The 26,241-nt window shown below is 48.7% G+C and overlaps 1 protein-coding gene across 1 annotated transcript in view; it reads left to right on the forward strand.

Moving 5' to 3' along the window:
• Positions 1 to 9,943, forward strand: part of FANCC (FA complementation group C) — a 305,107-nt gene extending 295,164 nt beyond the window's left edge. The window contains exons 14-15 of the mRNA XM_003407365.4: positions 424 to 630; positions 9,108 to 9,943. Of these exons, the coding sequence (XP_003407413.1) occupies positions 424 to 630; positions 9,108 to 9,335 (435 nt within the window). The 3' untranslated portion in view covers positions 9,336 to 9,943. The remainder of the gene's footprint in view (positions 1 to 423; positions 631 to 9,107) is intronic.
• Positions 9,944 to 26,241: the final 16,298 nt, after the last annotated feature.

The raw sequence follows: 26,241 nt of genomic DNA on the forward strand, positions 1-26,241 counted from the left end.
GCCTACATTCTTCTCAAGATGCTGGCTCAGTGGAGGTCCTTTGCATGGGGCTTTAATTGATTTGTGGCTGCGATAGGACATCAAGTCTTCAAGGTGCCTTTTGTTCTTTTTCCTGCAATATAAAAATCTGACTACATTCTGCTGAGGACTTTTCTCCATTTCTTTTCATTTGAAAAAAATTTTTTTAAAAGGTCGGTTCCTGGCATGGTGCCCTGGCTGCTTGGTGAGCAAGACCAAAGAAAGTCAAGAAATTTCCATCACGCCCATTTGGGTTTCTGTGGAGCAGTGTGTAAACTCAGACGTGGGCTGCTCTGTCTCCCCTCCCTCGGGCGCCAGTCCCCTCTTCAAAGTACTGAATAAATCCTAGAGATATGCTGGTCCCCCCTTCCCACATCTCTTAGCCTTTGAAATTATACCCCCCAGGTAGAGGTGAAGGCGGTGCTCGGTCGCCTGGGGAAGCTGTTCAGGAGTCCGACCCTCTCAGGTCAGGACCTGCAGGCAGCAGCTGGTGAGGGCAGAGAAGCCGAGCCCAGACCACTGGTACGTCAACAGCTGACCAGGCGTCTCCTCCTGAGCTTCCTGCTCTGGGCTCCTGCAGGCCACGCCATCGCCCGTGAAGTCGTCACCCTTGTAAGTCTCCCCTTCCCTGGCATCTGCATTCTCATCTGCTCTCCAGGTAAAAGGTGGGTTTTCTGCCCCAGGGTCCCAGCCTCTGAAGAGTGCTGTGTACCACCGTGATCATGTGTAAAACCCCAACATGGAGTTTTACTGCTGGGATGGAGCCTGTCCTGTGCAATACCTTTATGTCACAGAAGAGAAAACAGGCTCAGGGAAAAGAAGTGACTTCTCCAGGTCACACAGCTTGCTCCCAGAGCCCATAGTAAAAGCCAGGTTCCCTGCCTCCCTGTCCTGTTCTCTTAGTTACAGTGCACTGTCTCCCCACCCACCCTCGTGGGAAGCAGTGAGACTCAGTGAGAATGTGCTCACGAAGCAACCACAGTGCTGCTTGCTGCGTGTTTGGGCCCTTTGTTAACCACAGAGAAATCCTCATAAGCCCAGAGGACACGGGTGTAAAGAACGGTCCACGTCAAAAAAGAGCTGCACTATGTGGCTCTGCAAGTTTTTATTTTTGCCTTTACTTGTTTTACTTTTTATTAACATATGCATACAACTGGGTGTATTTTCACAAATGAAAATACCCATGCAACCAGCAACCAAATCAAGAGGGCAATGTTCCCAGCACTCGGAAGCCCCTTCCTGCTCCCTCCCAGGCAGGCTGTTTTCATGTGAATGTGACTATAAGGAAAGTCCCAGTGACAAGTCACCCTCCATGCCAAGAACCAGCACCAGGAGGTTCTCGTCATATTAGCAAGAAGAGTCAGTGTGAGCAGGCTCGGCCTTGGGAGCCAGCAGGCAGCCCTTGGATTCCTTCTCATGCGCTGTGTTTCAGCCTAGACAGAGCCTTCCTGGGAGCCTGTGGGTGGCTAAGCACAGAACAGGACTCCACTGTCGAGGTGTGGATGCCAGCTCCTCGGGGCCCAGCCCTAGCACCACGAGAACACTTCAGTTCCCTATCAAGTACTTTTATAAAATACACACTCACTCACTTCTTAGGCCCATTTCGGGTGGGAGAACGCCATAGGTGAGAGCTAAAATGTCCATAGAAGCTGGTATTGGCCAGCTTTTCTATGGTTTAAGTTACAGTTACTGCTCTCAGCCATGGTTGCTGTGAATAAAAGCAGTCTCCTTTCTTTTTCATTTGGCTCATATCCTTGCAAGTGGGGTAAAGATGCTACCAGAGGCTCCTAGGTAAGGGCAGGAGGTCAGCGGAGGATACACCTTCCTGCTGGGGGATTGAGTCGGGGCCTGCCTGCTGAGGAGAGCAGCTGGGCTGTCCGGGGGGTCACCTGCATCCTCTCCTGAGCCAGGACATCTCCCCTCATGGACCCCAGGCAGACGGATGGTCTCTGTCACCCTGGGGCTTTGGCGCAAACTGTAGTGTGGAGGCCTGGCCCTCATGACCTAGGTTGGCCAGCATCAAACCTTAAGCCTCAGGGCAGGAGGGTGGGGGTGTGGAGCCCATGTAAGGGGAGTTGGTTGGAGTGGGGGTGGATGAGTCCCTGCCTGCAGCCTGTGAAGGGAAGGTGTCTTATGAGAGAGAATGTGGGGAGGGAAGTAACAAGAAAGACCTGCGTGAGACACCAGTGTGCTCTCCAGGAAGGCCTCGCCCTGGCCTTAGGGAAGGAAGGAGCAGTATCCAAAGCAAATTGAAGGGGACTGGTAGGATTCTTTCCCACATGGACTCTTCGTATATCTTTCCTGGTTAGGCTTTGCCATTAGGTTTTGCCTTTATAGAATATGGCCCAGGTGGTCTCTTAAAACGTAACCAATCGGTTGCCACACTGTTGCTTCTCTGTGTGGGGAGGGTAGGGTGCAGAGCTGGAGTCCTGTAGGGAGGTCCCTTGGCCAGTATCTCAACACCATGTGTTCACTCAGTGAGTCCTTTGGGGGATGCAGGAAGGATGGTGTTAGGGTATCCTGGTAGACCTAGGCTTAGGAGCATAGCTCCCAGAGGGTGGGGCCCGGCTGTGGGAGAACACAAGGTGAGGAGGTGCTGGGGGACCCCATGACCAACCCAGGCACTCCCGCTCACGTGCCCTGTGCTCTTGGCAACACCTGGGACTTGAAGGGGCTGGCAGGACAACTTCTCAGTTCCTTCTAGCTTTAATTGCCTGTGATTTGGGGACACCTTGTGTTTGACCTGGGCTGCCGGTCGGCAGCTCTCTTTTTACTGGGCTTACATCCTGAGACTGCGTTCACAATCACCAAACCATCACAGCAGGGGATGCAGGGGTCCTGATGGAGCTGTGGTCGTGTCAGCCTCTGCCCTGCTTTCACACGGGCATGAGCATCCAGGTTTTTCTGCAGTGTTTGTGTGAGCCTGAAAATGACCTGAAACAGAGTGGCTAAAAGAATCTAACTTTTCCGACTCTTGATACATTCGGATTAACTCAGGACATAGTAAGAATCAATTGCAAGTAAATGAAAACATAAGCCCTGCCATTTCCAGGTGAGTAAAGGGGACAGAAAGGGGCTTACATTCTCTAGATGCCCAAAATGGGCCCAGTACAATGCTGGGTACTCAATACAGATAGCCTCCTGATGAGAAAATGAAGTTCAAAGAGGCTAAGGAAATTTCCCAAGGTCACCCACTACCAAGATGTGGTCCCTGTTCTACAACCAGGCTCTAACCTGGGAGACCCTGGGAGACTCGTCACTGCCAGGGCTGAGCCTTCAGTGACCTCACACATCCCCTCCCCTCTCAGGGGGTGTGCAGAATGAAGGAGTGTCCAAGGTCACAGAGTCTGACTACAAAAATTCCTTGCACTCCACCTTCAAAACAGCTGTGCTCAGAAACCTCAAGAGCCACTCTCCTAAAGGAATTCAGGAAGAGCATATTGTCTATCTTGCCTTCTTCTGGGCACATACCCTCATAAAGCTACAGCAGAACCCAGACATGACCAAGCCTCCCATGGAAGACTCTGCCAGCCCGTGACACGGGGGTTCGGGGAGAGATACAGTGTCAGATGAGTGGAGGCTGCCTTTATCTTGTTTAATTCCTTTTTCCTTATAAGAAAATCCATTCTTGATCTTTTCAATTTTCTTTAAAACAAACACAGAAATAACCCCCATGTACCTATTACTCAACTTTAACAATCAACTCATGGCCCATTTTGTTTCAATCTATACCCCCTCCTTACTGGATTATTTTGAAGCAAACCCAAGACACCAGATCATTTCATCTATAAAATTTCAGTGTGCTCAGATCGTTCAAAAACAATAACAGAACTACAGTGAGGTACCACTACACATCTATTAGAATGGCTAAAACCCAAAAAGCTGGCAATACCAGTGGCAAGCAAGGATATGGAGTAACAGAAACTCTCAATAATTGCTAATAGGAGTGCAAAAATGGTACAGCCATATTGGAAGACAGTAAAACAATTTCTTGCAAAACTAATCAAAACTAATAGTCTCACCGTATAATCCTGCACTCACACTCGTTAAGTATTTACCCGAATGAGTCGAAAACATATGCCCTCACAAAAACCTGCGCACAAATGTTTGTAGCAGCTGTGTTCATAATCCCCCAAAACTGGAAGCAACCAAGAAGCCCTTCCATAGGCGAATGGATAAACTGTTACACAGCCCTACAATGGAATATTATTCAGCAATAAGAAGAAACAAGCTATCAAGACACAGATGCCTCTGAAATGCATATTGCTAAACCAATCTGAAAAAGCTACATACTGTATGATTCCAATTATATGACATTCTGGAAAAGGCAAAACTATGGAGATGCTAAACAGACGAGAGGTTGCCAGTAGTTTTTGGTGGAAGGTGGTATTGAATAGGAATTTTTTAGGATGGTGCAAATTATTCTGTATGATGCTGTAATGGGGAATATAAGACATTAAGCATTTGTCAAAACTCATAGAACTCTACAGTATAAGAGTAAACCTTAATATATGCAAATTCTAAAAAATCATTTAGGAGGTCAGGGGGAATCTCAGGATGGAATGCAGAATGTGACAAGATAATCTAAATGTATAACCAATGCATGAAACAACCTCACTGAAGGGGGTGGCGGGATAAGGTGTTGACCTTAGTAACTTTGGAACTACATGGAGACTGTAAGACTGAACACAAAAGGAACCGTACATAAACACTGTGCTCTAGTTGATAAAGTTATTTCTCATGGGGTACATCTAACAATTCTGAAACCACTGTACACATACTGGAACTGAACAATTAAATAAGTGGATGGCAGGTTATATTATAGGTGGTTGGAGCCAGATTTCTCATTGTTGGAGTGGGAGATTGTGTATAAGCAAGGGGAGGAGGCTGGAATGCTTCTTGCGGTAACAGATTAGAGTTGGAGACCTCAGTATGGATTGGCTACATACATGGGCTAGGGTACACACATTTATCTCCCCTTGCTCTGTCAGCTGAGAAGGCCTAGAAGCTACAACAGCCAAGTAGAAACAAGCACATCAGTGCACAGATCATGGTTTCTAATACCATTCTCCAGTAAAAAGAAACAGGGCTCTTTGGATGAGCCTGGAGCATCCTGTAGTGCTGGAAACTAAGGAAGTGCTAACAAACCAACAAGTAAGCAAACCCACAATGATGGGGGTATGTCAGAGGGACACAGGAGCCGACTGACAGAGCTCAATGGCCAGAGATAGAACAATTTGACCAACAAAATTAATATGGTAGCATTGGATTGTAACCTAAAGTATGAAATAAATACCATGAGTCCATAATGGTATGAATGGGAGAATAGACAGCTGTCTTGTGCCAAAGAATTCCAAACAATGTATGTTGACACTCTGCTATTAAGGAGGTGAAGCAGCTCCCTACCCCGTAATTGTGGGCGCTGCATAGTGAATTCCTCCCACAGAGAACAGTATAGAAAGCAGGAGGGCAAAGAAAGAGTACGGTGGCGAAACCTGACAGATGCTGCCTCAGCCAGGCAATCAAAGTCCACCTCAACAGTCCTGCGAAGAATGCAGAGGACAGTGTGTACCCTTGACATGGCGCGAATGGCACTTCCCCTCTGGGGTCTTCCTCCTGAAACCTATAACCCAACTCTCACCATGAGATAAACATCAGACAAACCCCCATTGGGGAACCTGATCAGTGTCAACACCTGACTGTCAAGGTCATCGAAAACAAGGGAAGTCTGAGGAGCCTGAGGAGACATGACCACAGAATGCACTGTGGTGTCCTGGGGAGGGGGGTCGGGGCTGGGAACAGGAAAGGGACATGAGGGGCAAACTGCAGAGATCAGGATACAGTCTGAACTTCAGTTGATAATAATGTCTCAGTATTGGTTTATTAATTATAACAAATATTCCATTCTAGTTTGAGATGCTAATAAATTGGGGAAACTGGATGTGGAGTATAGGGGAACTCACTGTACTTACTATCTTCGCAATAACACCATAAATCTAAAACTGTTCCAAAATGAAAAGCTATTTTAGAAAGTTAGCATGGGCCTTTTTGGATCACGAAGGTGTTGCAGTGGTTTGTCACCTGGCCTCTGGCCCTGTGCGGTGCCCATGCCTGGCCTCCATGTGTTGGGTGGCGGGGGGCGGGCAGGGGGAGCTCAGCCCTGCAGGAGCTGCTCAGGCGGTGCCGCCCAGACCCCACACCCTCCCCCCTCCCTGGAGCTCTGTCCTTTGCTCACCTCCTACCCACCCCCAATGGGGGCTGGGAGTGGAGAAGCAAACCCTCAGCTTGAGTTCAGCCCGCTTGCAGCCGGGGATATCACAGAGTGCCCTCGATCCACCCTGGCCACAGATGTGAGAACCTAACCAGAGAGAGTGTTAACTCAGGGACCCGTTCTCTGCTTCAGTTATTCCAACTGCGTTCTGCCTTCTTCAGGGGAAATAGTTTACATGCAAAATCAATCCCCCTCAAGCCATAGAGACACTGCTGTGAATAGGGCAGCCACATCACATCAGGAAGTTCAAGTTTGCTAGCTATGTGGGCTGGCCACCCACACACGCTGTCCAACCCCAGCCATACACGTTGCTGGTCTAACCAGAGGCTGAGGGAGCATGGAAAACCCCAGTGGTTCCTCATTAAATTCCATATGCCAGTTCAGCTGTGAAGAATACAGAGGAGAGATGCATTAAAGGATAAAACACCAACATTTCTCTTAAAGCATTGCCTTGTGACACAGAAAAAAGCACACCCTCAGCAGCTGGGTGCAGCCTCCTGGGTGCCACCCTTGCAGGTGTGGTGAAAGCTGTCTTTATAGCACCTCAGCAGTCCGAACCCAAAGGCCGTGTGGCAGTGGCTGCAGGGACGGGTCGGAGGCAGCCTGGCGATGTAGCTACAGATGTGGGCAATGGGGGGTTCCTCTGCACACATGTCCAGCTTCTCCCAGTGTCTCTGTGCCTCCCTGCCAGCTCTGCTGAGAGCATCCTGGGAAGACGGTGTGGCCTGGGAGCAGGTGTGGCCAGATGGTGAAAGTGGTGGTTTTGATGGGACAGCCTCCCCAGCCCTCAGGACCCGGGCCCTGGACAGCTTTGGCGTGAACTCAGAGGACTCGGGCAGAGCCAGGGCTCGGGCAGTGTCCAGTGTCACCCTCATCTTGGCAGCTAGCTGTGTCCTGTATGTCCCGACATGCAGAGCTGGCAGAGGCCACTACCTTCCAGAGCCTTCAGGCCTTCTCTGAGCTGACATGTGCTGAGGGCTACCCTCGGCCTGACCGTACCTTCCAGGCCCCAGTCAGCTGCTCTGTAGCTTCCCCCACTGACCAAGGCAGTGGTCTGGCCTCCTGAGTGCTTCCCCTGAAATCCTCAGCCCTGCCCCTCCCACCACTGTTCTCTGGCTGCTGGCTCTCCGGCCTCCTCATTTCTCCTGTGCACCCTTCTCTCCCTCCTGAGTTCTTTGATGAGGATGAGGGGAAAGCGGCCAGTTTGTCTGGCGTCCTCCTGCCCGGAGCTGGTGCTCCTCCTTCAGTCTTCTGTTGCTGGACCACAGCAGTAACAGCAGAGAGGTAGGGGAGTCTCAGCTGTACAGTTCAGGTCTGCAGCTGTTGAGCTAAAGATGAATTTCATTCACTGCAGACCCACACCAGCCAAGCCCCACAGGATTTGGGTTTTCATTCCTTGGCTGGAGTGAGGCGGGTTTTTGTAGTGGTTAGACACCTTTGAGTGGAACAGTGAGGAGTTGAGTCGGCTTGTAAAGGAGATGTAATTGGCCAACCTCTACAGTCCTGTAACAGCGTGGCCCTGCGTTGGCTCGAGGAGAGCCCCTGTGATCACTGGGCACAGCCACCGTGAGCAGGAGGCAGAGCTTTCCTGCTGGGGTCTGCATGTCCAAGGGAGGTGCACGTCTGGCAAAGGTCATGTCCAGCATCATGTGCAGGGACTTCTGAGAAGAGCCAACAGGTGGTGATACAGACCCAGGGGCTGTGCAGCCTTGCTTCTCCGAGCAGAGCCTAGCTCAGCCTGGGGTGCCTTGGCCGGCTCCGTGAGCCCAACCCCGCTTCCCTGTGTGGCCTGGGAGCAGGTGACTTGAGTAGAGCTGGTGCTGGAGGTGTGGGTGATCACTTAACACCTAGCATCGCTCCCACGCCACCCGCAGTTCCCATAGATGACACAGAGTCCCAGGGAGGAAGACTTGGGTACACCAGGGCAGCTGGTCCCCCAAACAGAAGGGCCCAGTGAGGAACCCTGAGGAAGGTTACTGGACTGCTATGGCTAATTAAATGTTGGACTGAGGCTGCTATGTAAACTGACCCACAAAAAATGAACGTGTAGATTACTTTTTCAAAAACTCGTTAGCGGCTGCGCACTGGGCCTCCAGCTCATGCCGGCCTCATGCACAAAAGAACGAAACGCTGCCCGGTCCCATGATCGCTGCAGAAACCTAGGGCTTCTTAAAGCTGTTTGCGTCTAATAAATCCGAGATTCCTGCACAGCTAAGTTGTGAGAGTCTCACCCCTCCCTCCTCGTACCTGAAATCCTCAGGGAAATACTTGGGGGCCCCAACAGCCAAGAGCGCCTCAAGGCGAGGCTGTCTGTAGAAGAGCTAACAATTCCCGTGTTTCCTGCCTCCTGTGGGAATCAGGTGTTATAGCCTGAGATGCCTATGAAGAAACAAGGGGGAGTTGTATGGGCAGGTGGCATCTCTCTCTCGGCATTTCCACTTCTCGTGTGAGCGCGAGGCCTTGCAGAAAGTCAAGCCACAGCATGTTCCTTTGCCTTCTGTCCCCTCTGCAAACAATCCCAAAGCTTGGGGCGGCCTCCGGCTAATACTTGTCTCAGAGCAAGCTCCTTTGTAGCCGTGTGGGGCTGAACTGAACCTCACTGAGGAGGAGTGATCGTTCGTTAGGAAATCCCTCTGCTAACTTCACAGCCAGCTTCAGAGAACAGATTTGCTTTGCTGATCACCCTCAGAGCAAAGGGAGAGACCTCAGTGCTGTACTTTCAGAGCTCATAGAAATGCAGCTGACTTTCAGAGTGTACAAGTGCAACAGAAAATGTCCAGAAAAGTCTTAATTTGCCTTCTCTCTGTCTTTGTTGCAGATGGCTCAAACTGAAGACATAACCCATGAGATTATTGGCTTTCTTGACCAGACCTTATATAGATGGGATCAGTTTTGCATCGAAGCCCCTAGACCCAGAAAAGTGGCCAGAGAGCTCCTCACAGAGCTGCGGGCTGGAGTCCAGCACAGCCCCGTGGACCATGTGGCTTCGGCACGAGGAAGGTCAGGCTTACAGAGGCAGCGGGACAAATGTCACGAGTTTGTGTAGTAGGTGCCCTCTCTGAGTGCGAGGATGAGCACGATGTCTCGGGAAGGTCCCTGTCATGGATTGAATTATGTCCCACCAAAATATGTGTATTAACTTGGTTAGGCCATGATTCCCAGTATTCTGTGGTTGTCCTCCGTTTTGTGATTGTAATTTTATGTTAAAGAAGATTAGGGTAGGATTGTAACACCCTTACCAGGTCACATCCCTGATCTAATATAAAGGACGTTTCCCTGGGGTGTGGCCTGAACCACCTTTTATCTCTCAAGAGATAAAAGGAAAGAGAAATAAGCAGAGAGTTGGGGACCTCATACCACCAGGAAAGCAGTGCCGGGAGCTGAGACACTCCCAGACCAAGGAAAGACTGATGCATCACGAGGACCTTCCTTCAGAGCTGACAGAAGGAGAAAGCCTTCCCCTGGAGCCAGCGCCCTGAATTCGGATGTTTTGCCTACTGGGCTGTCAGAGAATAAACCTCTTTGTTAAGCCATCCGCTTGTGGTATTTCTGTTATAGCAGCACTAGATGACTAACACAGTCCCCAACCTTATTCTGTACAGAAACCGGACGATGCCTTCAGCATTCCCCGTGCCTGCTTGTGTAGGACGTTAATTAGAGAGTCACTAAAGAAAAGTTTAGATGGGAAAATTGATTTTTTTTTCCTTTTTCCCCATATCAAACCAAGATGCACAACTATTATCTGAATATTTCAGAGTCTTTGACCAAGAAATTGGTCATGAGCCACTGGTGAATGTAGAGGGCAACTTAGGTCTTTTCTGAAAGGCTTTTTTTTTAAGAAGTTAGATAGTTGCTGTTGTTAGTTCTTTTGATCCATAGGGATATGAGGCCCTCTTTGTATAAGATAAAGCTGGATTCTCTTCCTTCCCTAAGGAATTCTTCATCGAAAACAGTCAAGATCTTTCAAGTTGCCCACAATGAGATACCATTTCAATCCCACTAGGATGGCTAAAATAAAAAAAAAATAAGAAGAACAAATGTTGGTGAGGATGTGGGGAAATTTGAACCCTTATCCATTGCTGGTAGAAATGCAAAATGGTACAACCTTTGCAGAAAACAGTGCAGCAGTTCCTCAAAAAAATTAATAAAAGAACCAACATATGACCCAGGAATTCCACTCCTAGGTATATACCCAAAAGAATTAAAAGCAGAAACTCAAAAAGAGACTTGTACACCAATGTTCACTGCAACACTATTCACAATAGCCAAAAGGTGGAAGCAACCTAAATGCCCACCAACGATGAAAAACAAAATGTAGTACGTACATACAATGGAATATTACTCAACCAGTAGGAGAAATGGAGTCCTGATACATGTTACAGTGTGCATGAAGCTTGAAGACATTATGCTGAGCAAAATAAGCCAGTCACAAAAGGACAAATATTGTGTGACCTCACTTATAAAAAAAGACAAGAAAAGGCAAATATACAGAGACCAAAGTTTATTAGTGGTTACCAGTGGCAGGAGGGAGGGGGAAAGGGGGCTAAGGGTGATGGAAGACTCACGCTGATTAAGGGTAGGGTTGCACAGCCGATGATTGTAATTGCTGTCCATAAGTTGTACACCTGTGAAAAGCTGAACTGGCAAAAGCTGTGTGATAGACATTCACAGTGACAGCAACAACAAAAGAGCAGCTGCTGATCCTACTTACGTACAACCAAACACCTCATGGGATTTGGTCCCTTGATTTGGAGGTTTAGGGTCATGGTTTCATGGGACAGCCCAGTTAATTGTTCTAATAAAGTGTTTAGTCCTTCTGCTCTACCTCCCAGTTCACTGCATAGTGCCTGGGGTCTTAAAAGTTTACAGTCAGCCATTCAAGGCACAATTGGTTTCTCTTCACCTGGAGCAACAGAGGAAGGAGAGTCAGGAATAGCAGGAGGATAGGAGAGGTGTGGCTAATTGCCTCCATGAACAACTGCCTCCTTTGCCGTGAGACCAGGAGAACTGGATGGTGCCTGACTACCATTACTGAACACTTTGATCAAAGATTCCATAGAAGATTCCTGATAAAAAGGGAGGAAATGCAGAACAGAATTTCAAAGTCTCATGGACTCTAGACTTTCTGGAGCCATGGTGGGTGGCTGAATCCCTGAAACTATTTCTAATCTTTAATCTTTAAAACTTAAACCAAAAATATCCCCTAAAGTCGTCTTAAAACCAAACCATAGTTTAGCTTAACTAGTGAAAAAGGTCTGCCGTGAACATTATGCTCTTTTAAGAACTATCTAGACGGGAACTCAAAAGATTGGGTGAGAACCTTAGGGGGCAGTGAGTTTATGTTAATGAGAGAGGAACAGCTCAGAAAAAAAGGGTGAGAAGAATGTCATCAGCGTCACTGAATTGTACATGTAGATACTGTCACACTGTTGTAGGTTTTACTGTGTATATTCTCCACAACAATAAAATTTAGGGGAAAAAAAACTATGGAAACAAAAGATCCTTGCAGTCTCCTTGCAGAAGCGGAGCACACCAGGGGCAAGGCTAGGTGATGGGCCACCAGGCAGGGTGGACATGTGCTCCCACCCACCACGAGAGCAGCACTCTTACAGTGAAATAAAACCAGTCCTACTGTTAACCCATTTTGCTTCATGTTTTGCTAAGGATTGACTGCTATGAAAAGAGTTCGTATCACTTCAAAGTTAGCCAGCAGGTGAGGTTATAGCATGTGTTTTAGAAACATTAGAAGAGATGATAGCAGTTTTTCTGTTCAACTAAAATGGGAATTTGAAGTTCCATTGGAGGCCTGGTGGTGCAGTGGCTAAGAAGTTGGCTGCTAACCAAAAGGTCAGCAGTTCGAATCCGCCAGCTACTCCTTGAAAACCCAGTGGGGCAATTCTACCCTGCCCTATAGGATCGCTGTAAGTCAGCAATGGCAACGGGTTTAATAAAGAATTGGAAACCCCAATGCTAGTACTTATTTCATGTTATTCGAGGATATTTTTTTTTCTTGTAGATTTATTCTTAGCTTGTATTAACTGTACATTCTTTTGTGTATATTTTCTTTGTCAAGTGAGTCAAAACTTTCTTTTAAGTCCATGTTAATTTATGTATTAGTAATCTCTGAGTCACACACAGTCTTGGCACCTGTACTGAGGTATGAAAAGAGTATTTTTTGGATCAGAGGTTGAGCTCTGAGGGGAATTGCTTATTTCTGTGTATGACCAGTACTGATTGATCCACCCTAAAGATCTGGAAAATTCCCAGAACTTTTGATGGGGGCCTTTCTTCTGAGAAAGGTACACTGTTAAATACGTTTACCACTGCTACCATCATCATCATTTTCATATAAAAATGCTTCATCAAAATGTGTAGTAGTTGAAAAATGAGTTGTGTGCTTTACTTGGAGCTGAGGACATCTCTCCCATGCTGAGTTTGAGCCAGAACTTGGGGGTCTTCCATGGAGCCTGTGACCACCCTCTGTGAATATCATCTAAGGGGCTCAATTTGGTGACAGAAACTAGCCCTAAGAAGGGGGCCACTAGGAGACGACCCTGTGGTGGGTCTGATCCCACATGATAATCCATTCACACTGCAAGGTGGTCATGTTTACCAGAGTTCTCTTCCTCTGCCCATCCCTTCTGCCCAAGGTATTTCACAGCAAACAATAAAAACAGACTGTTTAAGCTACATTCCTGGACGGCTCCTTCCTATTTTGACCTCACCCCATCCTGTTTGCTGCATTTCCCAGTTCCTTTACAAGGCTTCTAAGCCTCTGTGTTTTAGACATTCAGTTGAGTTGGCACCTGACCAGACTTTCTTAAGCTGACAGAATTGAGCACTCATTCTAATGAATCATGGACAACCCTCATTGTCTGTGAATACTTTCCTCAAGGTGTTCACAAGGCACTGGTTTGTTTATTGATTTCATTTTCTCCCCTTGCCCTTCCCTCCTCTGACAAAGGTGCTGACAGAGGAGAAATGCTCAAAGGTGGGAAGGGAAAGGAAAAGAAGCACTGAGATTAAGCCCTTTCCATAGACTAGATGAGCAGCTCCAAAGCCTCATCAGCTGAGTTCTCTCAAATTAGGCTGTGTTCTCAGTGTGGGCACTAATTGTATTAGAGGGGAATCCATCTATGTCTAGTTATTCTGTCATGTCATTCACTTTAATAAGAAGTAACAAACCTCCCAAAGCGTGTGTGGAGGGGGAGCAGGGACTCTCCCCTGGAAAACCAGAGAAGACAGCCATATCCCTTTCTTGGCTTTTAAGCAAGCCTCCACCAATCACCAGGAAAGAAACCAGCGGGGCCAGAGAAAGTCAGGGGTGGGGTAACATCTGAAAATCACTTAGTTAGCTCTACTTCTCCTTCCAGTTGCCTTGGATTTTTTTGAAAAGTCTGGACATGTAGGTTCTTTCATTTTTTTATTAAAGAAGTAGGAGTCTGGCTACACATAAGGGCTGGTGAGAATGATCATGAAGGCATGGAGCAAAAGAGCCACAAAGCGCCTTCAGGACCACTGACCCTCGTCACCTTGTTTGAAACCCAACAGCCCTGAGGCAGGAGGTGCACGGGAAATGGCAGCGTTGAGACCAGAGTTGTATCTTGACTGGATTTGCTAGTTCTTTCCACCACACCACTGTATGGGCTGGTCAGGATGCTCTCCACCTCAGCCAACAGACCAGCAATGAAATGGAGATACGTTGACGGTCTCAGATACAGAAAGCCCAGGAGCTGGTAAATTCAGTGACTCAACAAGGTCACGACTTGGGTTTGACCTCACTGGCACTCTCCTGGCATTGTGCCATGCCCATCCTTTCATGACCACGTCCAGGACAGGAAGAACAGCAGGCTCTCCTACCTTCCCACCAGCCCCATCAGACTTGCCATCACTTGCACTGGTGAAACTGAGTCTCAGGGGAATAGGGTTGGACGCTGCCCTGATGGGCTGAGACCAGGGCCAGATTTGTCAAGACACACAAGTGTTCACTGCACGGCCCCTCCCAAGGCCCGTCTCAAGAAAAACTAGTGCTGTGTTCATGTGGTCATCCTTTTTTATAAACTCCGTAAAGTAAGATTTAAGATGAGTTTCTCTGCTCTCTCCTTTCCCTCCCTTCAAGCCAGGCTGCACTGGAGCGGCCGGGCCTTTTCTGGCTGGGATCCTGCTAAGGCAAACTTGAGTTTGAGGGGGGTTTAACTTGGTTTCCAGAGAGTGTTTCTTTGTGGCTCACAGTCACTTTAGAGATAGTCAAGTTATTCTAGCTGTCCCAAAGAAGGTATAGCTCCTAAGAACGCCTTTACCACACCATGCTTGCTCCCCTGGCCTCGGACACAAAGGTGCAGGCTGAGAGTCCTGTCATGACAGAAGCAGGTCTTGTGCCACGTGACACTATATGTCCATGGGGAGGGCTGGAGAAACACCAGAGGTACTTGAGGAGGACCTCACAAAGCCTAGATCTGCCCTGGGGAGAGACTACGGTGGTTTAGCCTGTGGACCTGGGTATACCAGAGGTATGGGGGGCTGGGGGGGTGGGCTGGAGAAACACCAGAGGTCAGGGGGCGGTGGGGGAAGAGAAGGAATCCCTTCCACCTCCTCTAGCTATATCTGGAATACATTCAACAGAGGATTTCAGGGATTTCACAACAGTTCGAAAATGTTACATTACCCATAACAAGTTGTGAAGCTGAAAGAAATTTTCCCAAACTCTCAAGAGTAAAACTGTTGATAAAGCATGCTGGTGAGAGAGAAGAGTGCATTGTCTTTCTCTTCTCTGTCTAGAAAATTATTATAAAATCATTGTCCAAAGAAGACCAGAGAGAGTAATAAAATCATTGTCCAAAGAAGAGAAGATCAAGAGAGTAGAGCCACAAAATACAGGCACAGAAGCTATTGTAGACTCGCTAATGTATTCATTCACACAAAGACTCTGCTAATTGTATCGACTTCATGATGTTTGAGGAGTTGGTCAGATTTTTTAAAATTTGTCATCTGTGATGTTTCTTTTTCATTCTAAATAAAAAGCCAAGCTGCACCTTTGTTCTCATTAAATATAGTTCTCTCAGAAAAAGCCACTGCCCCCAATTGTGAAAGCTTCAGGCCTCACAGAACCTACATCTGCCCTTGGAGAAGTCCACTTACGGTTAATCTTCTGGGCCTGGGGATCTTGCCACCAAATACCTAAAAATTGTGGTCCTGTCACTGAGGAAAGAAGGGAGAATGTCTAGGTTTGGCAACCCTCAGCGTCTGCCAAAACCAGATTAAATGCATTATGTATTTTTTCTGTAAGCCAGATTTAAAGATAATCACCTAGCTTAAATTGAATTGTTCTATGCATTGTTCTTCCCTCGTTTTTGAAGATAGAAGAACTCTCTGACCAAGCACAGCTGCCCTTCTTGCTCACTCTGTTACTTCACAGACTCCTGTTCCTTACACCCCAGCCAGCCCAGCCCTCCTCTGGGAGCCAGGAAAGATGGAATCATGCCTGCTCGGTGCGAGCGTCACTGTGGCTTTCTGTGTAGCCCCAGCTGACCCTGGGTGGGGCCGGTCTGCTGTGGACCGCAGCCAGACAGCTTGAGCTTTCTGGGTGATCACTGCTTCCTGCCACTGGCCACTGGGGGCCTCTTGTGTTGTCCAGAAGGCATCTGAGAAATCAGAGGGCAGATGGGTAAGACTCACTGTCTGCAGATGCCTCTTGCCGGGGCAGCCCCAGTGGCCAGCTCTGCTTCATTGTACATCACTAGCTCTTCTCTGCTCTGCCCTGTTCATACCTGGTGGGACACGGGTGCTGGGACAGAAATGGAAATAGTCCAGGGGACAGGAGAAAGCCACGTTTTTTGTTGGAGTCAAGAACAAGGATTTGAATGGGGAGTTGGAGAAGCTGGGCATCGTACTCGGCAGCAGGGCAGCAGAGTTAAAATCCCATTGAGATGCCAGGCAAAGTAGAGCTGAGCCTGTCCCTACGTTACCCAGAGGGATGGGGAAAATGCTGAAGAATTGGCACAATGAGAACAAATGTGATAAATGTTCTTCCATACTGGACAAGGAATCCTCCATGATTTTTTTTGTGTTCCGAGGAAAAAGAGAAATGATTTGACTGTGCTTTCTTTCTCGCTTTTCTTTCCACTCTTTTCCAAGTCCTTACCACCCCCACCCACTGCCAGTTGTACTGGTAATGGGTTCCTTCATACACCAGACATTGGGTTTTAACATGGATTCATGGATTTTTGGGCACTAGTGAAAAAAAAAAAAAAAGGAACTCAGTAATTAATCATCACTAAGCTATTTGAGGAAACCCTGGTGGCATAGTGGTTAAGTGCTATGGCTGCTAACCAATAAGGTCAGCAGTTTAAATCCACCAGGCGCTCCTTGGAAACTCAATGGGGCAGTTCTACTCTGTCCTATAGGGTCGCTATGAGTCAGAATCAACTCGACGGCAGTCGGTTTAAGCTATTTGATGCCTTTGAATTATAATGTTGGTGAAGAATACTGAATATATCACAGACTGCCAGAAAAATGAACAAATCTGTCTTGGGAGAAGTATGGCCAGAATGCTCCTTAGAAGCAAGGGTGGTGAGACTTCATCTCAAGTACTTTGGACATGTTATCAGGAGGGATGATTCCCTGGAGAAGGACATTGTGTTTGGCAAAGTAGAGGGTCAGCAAAAGAGAAGAAGTCCCTCAACCAGATGGATTGACAGAGTGGCTGCAACGATGGGCTCAAGCATAACGACAGTTGTGAGGATGGCACAGAACCAGTGTTTCGTTCTGTTGTTCGTAAGGTAGCTATGAGTCAGAAGCGACTCGACGGCACCTATCGGCGACAATAACAAGCTGTTTTACTCATACAGAACGAAAATTAAGGCAAAATAAGTGTGTGTGTGTGTGTGTGTGTGTGTGTGTCCAGTTCCACAGTTTGTTTATACCATGGGTCCAAATTACATCCCTCATATACACACTAGCCCATCTTTCTCACTCCAACAAAGAAAGCTTATAATGCAGGACTTCCTTTTTCCTTAGTCCGGACTTAACCATGATATCTTCTTGTACTTGGTGTTCTGGATGGGAAACTTGCATACTTTGATACTGAAAGTTTCATGCCTTCTAACTTTTCTTTAGGACACAGTCTTGTAAATCAATGTTGAAAATCTCATTGACATTTCTCACAATATGATGAATCCATGTGTACCAGCCAGATCTCTTGGTTGCAAGGAACAGAAGCTGATGCTGAATGATGAAGGCTAAAGGGAACTGATCAAAGAATAGTTGAGAGTGCACAGAACTGTCAGACACACAAGGATTTAGTGCTAGCCAGCTGCAACAATGCCCAAGACCAGGTTTCAGAATGGCCTGGTAGGGAAACTCCTGCTGCTATTGCTATGACCACCGAATCCTGGACACTGCAGCTTAGAACCGTTGTACTTGCTCCTGCAACACCCCCAACCTCCAGTAGAGAGAGAGGCTTCTGCATCCCACTCCTTTGAAGCACTGGTCCAGTCCAGCCTGGGTGCATCTTATTGGTGGAGTCCAGGTCATCTGCCTTCTCTGTAGGGGAAGCTAGGAAAGTGAGCATCCAGCTTGTTTAACTCCCGTCATGTTACCTCGCACTTTGGATACCACCAAATGTATCACTGAGGTACAGGAAGGGGTCAGATACTGGGCAGCTAAAGAGAATAAAAAATGCCTACAGTACCGTATATCATCAGCTAGTCTTTAAGGCTATTCTAGAGCATCTTAGAAGGTTGAGTCCCATGAAACAGCCCAACACTCATTAATAGGGCAAGAAAAGGGGAGAGGACAGCCCTTTGCAGAAATCCATTCTGTAGGCACCCGCACCTGGGTTTCTTCAGTGTAGCACTATTAACACTTTGGACCAGATAATTCTTTGTTGGTGGGCTGTCCTGTGCATTGTAGGGCCTTTAGCAGCATGCCTGGCCTCTAACCACTAGATGCCACGAGCACTTCCCTTGCCCAGTCGTGACTATCAACAATGTCTCCAGACATTGCCAGTGTCCCTGGGGGACAAAATTGCCCCCAGTTGAGAACCACCGATCTAACTGGTGGTTCTTTCTTTCTGGAAAGATATCCTGGATAGAAACACTAACTGGTAAAAAGATACCAACTAGACTTAATATGATCCTAATAAAAGAACTAGACCATCCGATTCTAAAATTTATACAGAAAAGTAAAGAACAGCCAGAAAAATTCTGAAAGTGAAGTGTAATGCAGTATAATGAAGTATTCCACATATTATCATGTGTTTGAAAGCTCAAGTAACTGCAACAGTTTGGCTTTCTGCAGGAATAGGCTGGTCCATGGGGCCAGCGGGGCTGACCACAAATCCACCATCTTGTCAGGGTCACTGGAGCCCTTCTTGTGACTACAGTTGGTTCTCCATCAGCAGCATCTGACACACTGGTCCTCCCTTCTCTCTGGTGGTCTGGGCTCCTCCACCTCACCCTGACTCCTCCTTAGCCTGCCCAGTGGTTCCTCCCCTCCTGACCTTTTGTTGTGGGTGCCCTGGGGCTCGGTCCTCAGCCTTGATCTGTGATCTGTGGACCCTCGTTACCCTGAGACTCTCCCTTGCTCTGTGCCCCATGTGTCATCGCTAGGCAGGGGGCCAGACCTCTCTTTTGAACCGCAGACGTGAAGATCCAGCTGCCCATCAGGCATCTCCACTTGGACATCTAACGATCGTCTCAACTCAACAAACCCAAAGCTGCTTCTATCGGTGACACCCCCCCACACACAAAAGGCCCCATGTCAGTTAATGGTAACTTCATTCTTCCAGTGATTCAGACCAAATTCTGTAGTCAGTCTTCATTCCTTTCTTTCTCACACCCACATCTAACTCCTTAGGAAATTGCAGAATTTGACCACTTCTCACCCTCCGTTGTTACCTCCTTGGTCTTGGCTCCATCATCTCCTGCCTGGATGGCTGCCCTCCAGCTTCCTCATGGTCTGTCTGCTTCTGCCCTTGCCCCTACCCCACTGCAAGAACGTCTCAACTCTGCAGCCTAGCATGATTCAAGTGCGATCATGTCACACCACTGTTAAGACACCAAGAAATCTCACCACTTCCATCAGGGTAACATCCAACATTCCTATACGATCCAAGGCCTTACACAATCTGGACTCCTTTTTACTCTCTGACTTCATCTCCTTATGTTTCCCACAATCCCTTCTACTGCCTCCACCTGCTCCAGCCGCCTGGGCTTCCTGGAAGTCACTCAGACACGTGGTAACACTCTGACCCCAGGGCCTTCGCACTGGCTGTTCTGAAACCCTCTCAGGATATGCATAGCCAATTCCCTCACCTCCTCCATGAGGTCATCCCTGAGCACCCTATCAAAAATTGTAACTCCCATTCTCCATCCCGCTTACCCTGCGCTCCTTCAGCTTTTTCCATAACACTCACCAGCTTCTAAAGCGCTAGGTAATTGACTCATTTCTTATGTTTACTCTTTACTGGCTCCTCCCCGATAGTAGCAGGCATCCTATAAAACCAAAACCAAGCCCAGTGCCATCGAGTCGGTTCCGACTCATAGCAACCCTATAGGACAGAGTAGAACTGCCCCATAGAGTTTCCAAGGAGCACCTGGCGGATTCGAACAGCAGACCCTTTGGTTAGCAGGCAAAGCACTTAACCACTATGCCACCAGGGTTTCCAGGCATCCTATAGGTGCCCAATAAATATTTGTAGAATAAATATGCACAGGAATTTAGTGTCTGATAAAGGTATTTCAGTCAATAGGGAAAGATGGTGTGAAAAAAAGCTGGATCTCTACTTTTTAGGCCAAAATAAAATGCCCAGGCCTCTTTCTCTTCCACACGTCAGTATCTGGAGGTCTGCTCTCTGGTGCTGTGAATTTCCTCCAGAAGAGGTTCTAGCAGTTCTCCTGCTTGGGAAGAGAGGAGGAGGGAGGTGCAAGAAAGGCTACTGTCTTTCTGCAAAGATGGGGCATTATTTGGATCTATAAAAATGTAGTTTAAGAAAGTAAAACGTCCCTATCCCAAAAAGGAAACCCTCGTAGTACACTGGTTAAGTTCTGTGGCTGCTGGCTAAAAGGCTGGCAGTTCAAATCCACCAGGTGCTCCTTGGAAACCCTACGGGGGTCAAACTTTTTGCTCATCATTTGGTTTGCAGATTTTCACATAACCCTGTTTCCAGCCCCCCACCTTACCTTCCCACACACCCATATCCCTGCCTGGCGTCCACAAGGTCAAAGCCTCTGTGGATCAGTACTCCAGAGAGTACTTCTCTAGTCCTTTGGGGGCAGGAGACAGCACAAGATGAGGGTTTGGGAGGGTGGCTTCAGCAGCACAAGGTGGGGACGGATCTGAAGCTCCAGGTACATACCAGGCTTCCAAGCAATTCTCCATTTTGGCCCTGAACACCCACCCTCCCTTGGGCTGTGTCTTTTGGACTCCTCTGAGGGAGTGCTTTCTGTGGATGATACGAAACCCAGAAACCACAGAGGAAAAGATTGATAAAACTGACCATATAGAAATTCAAAACACAAAATCAAGATATGAACAAAACTGGGGAAGATATTTACAACACGTGACGAACAGTTTGTTTTTCTAATCCATCAAGCTCTTCTGCAAGTCAGTAAGAAAAAAGATCATCAGCCTGAGAAACTATGGGCAAGAGTTAATAGAGGGAAAACACAGATGACTTTTAAGTGATATTTGACAGTTGATAAATGTAAATTAATACAATTCTATTTTCCTTATCAGGTCAGAAAAGGCAAAAAAGATCGATACTGCCGGTCCAGGTGAGGCGGTGAGGAAAAAGCGCGCTCAGACCTGGGGCGGGAGAGCAAAAGGGCACTACCTTTTTGGAGGACAAATTATCAAATTCTAAAATTTAGGACGTGTATGTCCTTTGCCCCTGAACAAAAGCCCAGTTCTTCAAGCCACCTGCCCGCCATTCAAATTTCACTCCTGCCATAAGGAGTGAAAACAAAACCCGTTGCTCTCTGGTTGATTCCGACTCAGAGAGACCCTATAGGAGGGAGTAGAACATCCCCCATAGGATTTCCAAGGAGTGGGTGGTGGATTTGAACTGCTGACTTTTGGTTAGCAATTGAGCTCTTAACCACTGCGCCACCAGTAGGGGGTTGGCAAAATAGATGATAGGTAGACCGATAGAGAGGGATGATAGTAGCACACACTTTTATTCTCAATGCCAGACCCAGTTATCAGGGTTTCACATAAATTAACTCAGGTAGCTCTCATCACCACCCAACAAGGTCACCCACATTTTACAGGTGAGGGAACTGAAGCACAGAAGGGTTAAATAAACTGCCCAAGGGCACACTGATGGCAGCTAGCAGAGCTGAGATTTGAACAAAGGAAGACTATGTAATGCTATGTATTACTGCCTCTCCAAGTATTCATGTCATAGGAGATGGTAGAGCCATCAAAAGAGAGGGACAAAGTTTTATGTATGTGGCCATCTTGAAATAGTCTGTTACATGGGAAAGTCATGTGTATACAATGCTACCATTTGTGTGTACAGCAAGGGGGTTTCTAGCTGTATTTGCTGGAGTATATACTTAGAATATCTGTGTAAAGACACATGAATCCCATAACAGTGATGGGTTTGGGGAAGGGACTGGATGAAAAAAAGATGGCGGAAAACTTACTTTGTGCTTATCAATTTTTTGTATCTGTTTGCACATTTGCTCTATGCAAAAAATAAAAATTGTAACCGTCACTACATAAAAGAAAATTCTTGCGTGTCTGCTACGTGAGAGGGTGGCTGTTGACGGTGTGTGATGGGAGAGGCCCTGGCGCCATCTGTAACTTTAAAAGGTGCCATCTGCCCTTGCATTCCTTGCTCTTCAGTCAGCATGGGGGCATTTTTATTGTTTATTCACAGGACTTGACTAGCATTGGACATAGAGTTTTCTAGAAAAAGACTTGCTCATTATGGCAGCATCCAGGCACACTGAGATGGAGGGCGGGTGTCTAAGGACCTGGGCTTCTTAAGCTTCCCTGGTCGGAGAATTTTCCAGACTATGACCCAAACTTTCCAAACCCAAATCTGTATGCCTGCCCAGCCTCTGAGTTTATGGATAATTGATCATTGCTTTCCATCCCTACAAAACTGCCTTATCTGCTCCAGGTGCGCTCAAACCACAATGTTTCCAGTTATCTCTTTCTCAACATATCGTTTAATCTATTAAAGCAGATAAAACTGCAATTCCCTTCCCTTATCTGTCTTTTCTTTATAATCCAACAGAAACACACACTTGTACCATCCCCTCAGCAAACACTAAAACTGACTCCTACTTATTCTCTTATTTCTCCCCATAATTCACCATGCTTTTCTTGAGTCTCCCTCCTTAAACCTAATTGTTGTTAATTTCCCAGGAGACTTAAATCCTGCAGTCAGAACACTGAAACCTGGAGCTATGGGGGGTGACTGTGCTGCCATCTTAGCCAGAGAGGGACCCTGGACTGCTGCCTTTCAAATCTTGCCCAGACCAGAGTCTAGTAGTGCCCTCTCGGGTCTTTAGGACATACACCTCTGCTTCCAGAAGCCCGTTCTGCCAGCCCTCATGGGACAAAGGAGGACTAAAAGGGTGGAGAGGAAGTTTCTAGAACCCAGGACTCTTGGCAGTGCTGTCAGGGCCCGACCACACGGGCTATGAAAGGCTGAGGACAGTGCCCTTCCCCCAGCCCAGGCAAGAGCACTTCGGGGCTGGGCTGTCAAGTGGCAGAGCAATCCCCCAGAGGTCCCAGTTGAGATTTCAGGCAGGAGGCAGGCAGCCTGCTTCAGCAGACACCACAGCGCATGCCCACCGCCACTGTGTTCCAGAAGGAGCCGCAGAGCTGTCTGGAGGAGGGTGGCCCTGTGTCCTCCCCTGGGCGGCACTGGGCGGAATCTGGGCCCGGCTCTCAGCCCCCCACAGCCCTGTGGAGGAAGGACTCCTGAGAGCTGGCTTGAGACTGCCACCCCAGCCCCTTCAGCCTGAAGGCCAGTGGTTACAGGGAGGGCCGTGGGAGGAGGAGTGTGGAGCAATTTGTCCTGACTCCTGTCCCCTTAAGTCCTTGGGCTGAGAAGCCAAGCCCCTGAGCTTGTTTTACCTCAAAGGGACACTCAGATTTGTTTTTGTGAGCTGTCTGGAAGAGACAGAGATGTGTGGCCAGAGAGGCCTTTATCTGCATTTCCGTGGCTAGCCCAGCATTCCCCACACACACACACACACACACACACCCACCCAGAGATACAGAGACACACAGACACACGCAGACATACAGACACACGGGTTTCTGGTGCCATTGCTGGCTCTCAGAGGTCCCCACCCTGGTGACCATGAATTCCAACCTCATTTCTCTCCTGGGCCTATGTGAGATTGAGGGCTCTCCAGCCCCCCCTTCCCGGGCCCAGACCCCAGGAGCAGGCTCTTTGCGCTGTTCCTCCCACGCCGTGAGGTTTGTGTCTGCCCTCCCAGGCAGGCGCACCCAGTCGCCTGGTGAGTGAGGCCTCTGAAGAGCTATAGTTTCCCAGTAGCTTCCTCTCCTCCCTTTTTTTCACACCGTCAGGGCACCGGACTGGAACAGAAATGCCTTGTTAGCCGATCCATCTCCCGGACAGCAAGGGAGGGTGGGAAAGGATCTATAAAACCTTGCCCTGGTGTAGTCCCCACAGGCCTCTCCTCCCTTCCACCTTGTAAACCTTCAGGTCCCAGGCGGGAAGGGGCCGGGGTCATTGTCTGTAATGGACTGCGGGCCCCAGGGGTTAGAGTTCATGCCCCTCATGGAGCTTGGCCTCTGGGAACTGCCCTGGGAGGTCCAGGCGGTCCTTTAAACTGAGGCCCCTCAGGCTCCAGCCCTGGCCCCCAACCCCCTGGCCCCTCAGGCTCTAAACTCTGCTCCCCCCTACCTGCTCCAGACCTCCAAGACCCCCTATTGTGGATTGAAATGAGTCCTCCCCAAAGTATGTATTGAAATCCTGGCTCCTGTACCTGTAAGTGAGGAGTCCTGATGGCACAGTGGTTAAGCTCTTGGCTGCTAACTTCAAAGGTCTGCTGTTTGAACCCACCAGCTTCTTTGTAGGAGAAAGATGTGGCAATCTGCTTCCATAAAGATTACAGCCTTGGAAAACCTACGGGAGCAGTTCTACTCTGCCCTATAGGGTCTCTATGAGTCAGAATTGACTCCATGGCAATGGGTTTGGTTGTTTTGGGTGGGTTTACGCCTGTAAATATGATCCTGTTTTTCTTTATTATGTTAATGAGGCCATACTCTAGTAGGGTGGGTTCTAAATCTAATCACTTCTGAGTTATAAAAACAGCAGAATAGACCAGAGAGACACACAGGGGAAGACAGATGCCACGGGAGGATTGTCTACATGCCTGGGAAGCCCAAGGAACTAAGCAACGCCCGGGCTACCCACAAAGAAGGAATCCATGTGGCCGAGACCCTGATTTGGGCTTTTAGCCTCCAGAGCCATGAGAAAAATAATTTCTGCTCTTTAAAGCCACCCACTTGTGTATCCGTTACAGCAGCACTGGGAAACCAAGGCATTCCCAGACCCCCCAAGACCCCTCAAGTAACTCAGGCCCCCAGACTTTGGACTGAGGAGGCTCCAGAGCTCTAGGCTTGGGTTTGCCAGTCCCTGCACCCCTGTATGGAGCATCATGGCTGGGACACCCTGCGCTGCGGACACCCCATCCTCCTTCTGTGCCCAGAGGTGCCTCAGCCCAGGTGCCCTGGGGAGGGTGCGTTCAAAGGGCCATCTAACCCTAGAGCTCCTGCACTTTGTCAGCCTCTGGCAAGGTGCCTGGGGCGGCATCCCCTTCCGCTGTTCTGGGAATGGGTGTGGCAGACCTGCCGCCCAGCTAGGCAGCCTGCTGAGGCCACAGGCCTGGGGCAGCGAGCTGTCTGGGAGGAGACGCACACGGTGGGTTGGGGTGGCTGAACTGTCCGTTTTTAAAGGGTGGTTTAGTGTCAAAAAAATTTTTTTTTTTTTTTTTTTAGTGTCAGGGATGCTGTGTCCTATTTCTCATCCTCCGCTTGGCACGCTCAGTTCTGCCTGAGAATGCAACGTCTTTCTGTAACTCGGGCAATATTACCTTGTTCGGCATGTGGACTATTATTTCAGTGTTTTGATTGGAAATTCTATAAAGATAAATGCTTTAATCTCCCTTCCTTCTGGAAGCGAGGCCAAGACAGAGAGAACCAAAATGGCTTCTCTCGTATTTCTTCTCCTCCTCCTGCTCCCCACCCGCACTTCCTGCCCCTCTCGGGCCAGGACTCCCAGGCTTCCCGCCCCACCCCGGCTGTGGGCGAGGGGTCAGGGAGGCTTCGGGGTCCGCGGATCCCCTCATCCTGCCCAGCCCCTGACCGAAGCTAAGACTGCGATGCTTGTCTGAAGCCAGGGGCTGCATGCGGAGCGAGCTGCCCCTCCAGGCCAGGCGGCCCGTCGGCGACGGGCGGTGCCAGCGCAGCGCCGGGCACCCGGGCCCACAGGCCACACGCTGGAAGCGGCCAGGCCCTGGGCTCCGAGCTCCGCTCCCTGGGGGGCGGAGAAGCACGCCCATTTCCGGGCGGCCCCGGGCAGGGCTGGTCCCGGCCCGGCCCTTTGTTCTCCTCAGGAGCACGGTGCTTGGCTATTAACCAATTGACTTGGTTCCAATTGAGACGCCGCTTCTCTCCTAACCCGGCCAACCCGGCCTGTCTGGTAGGTCTGCGCAGGGCTCTCCCGTCGGGGGCAGGTGGCACCACCACGTTGGAGAAAGGGGGGCTACAGTGGCCCCTCGGCGCCCCCGCCACACACTCGGAGGGGCTCAGCAGGCCGAGGGTACAGAGGGCGGGGTCTCCCAGCCTCAGGGCCTGGCTCGCCCTCAGCTTGTGGGTGCCCTACCATCAGAGAACTCAAACCAAAGCCAAACGCACTGCCGCGGAGTTTGTTCCCACTCACAGCGACCCCATAGGGTCTC

This window comes from Loxodonta africana, chromosome 9 (genome assembly GCF_030014295.1).
Source record: "Loxodonta africana isolate mLoxAfr1 chromosome 9, mLoxAfr1.hap2, whole genome shotgun sequence".
In the NCBI taxonomy this organism is placed as follows: domain Eukaryota; kingdom Metazoa; phylum Chordata; class Mammalia; order Proboscidea; family Elephantidae; genus Loxodonta; species Loxodonta africana.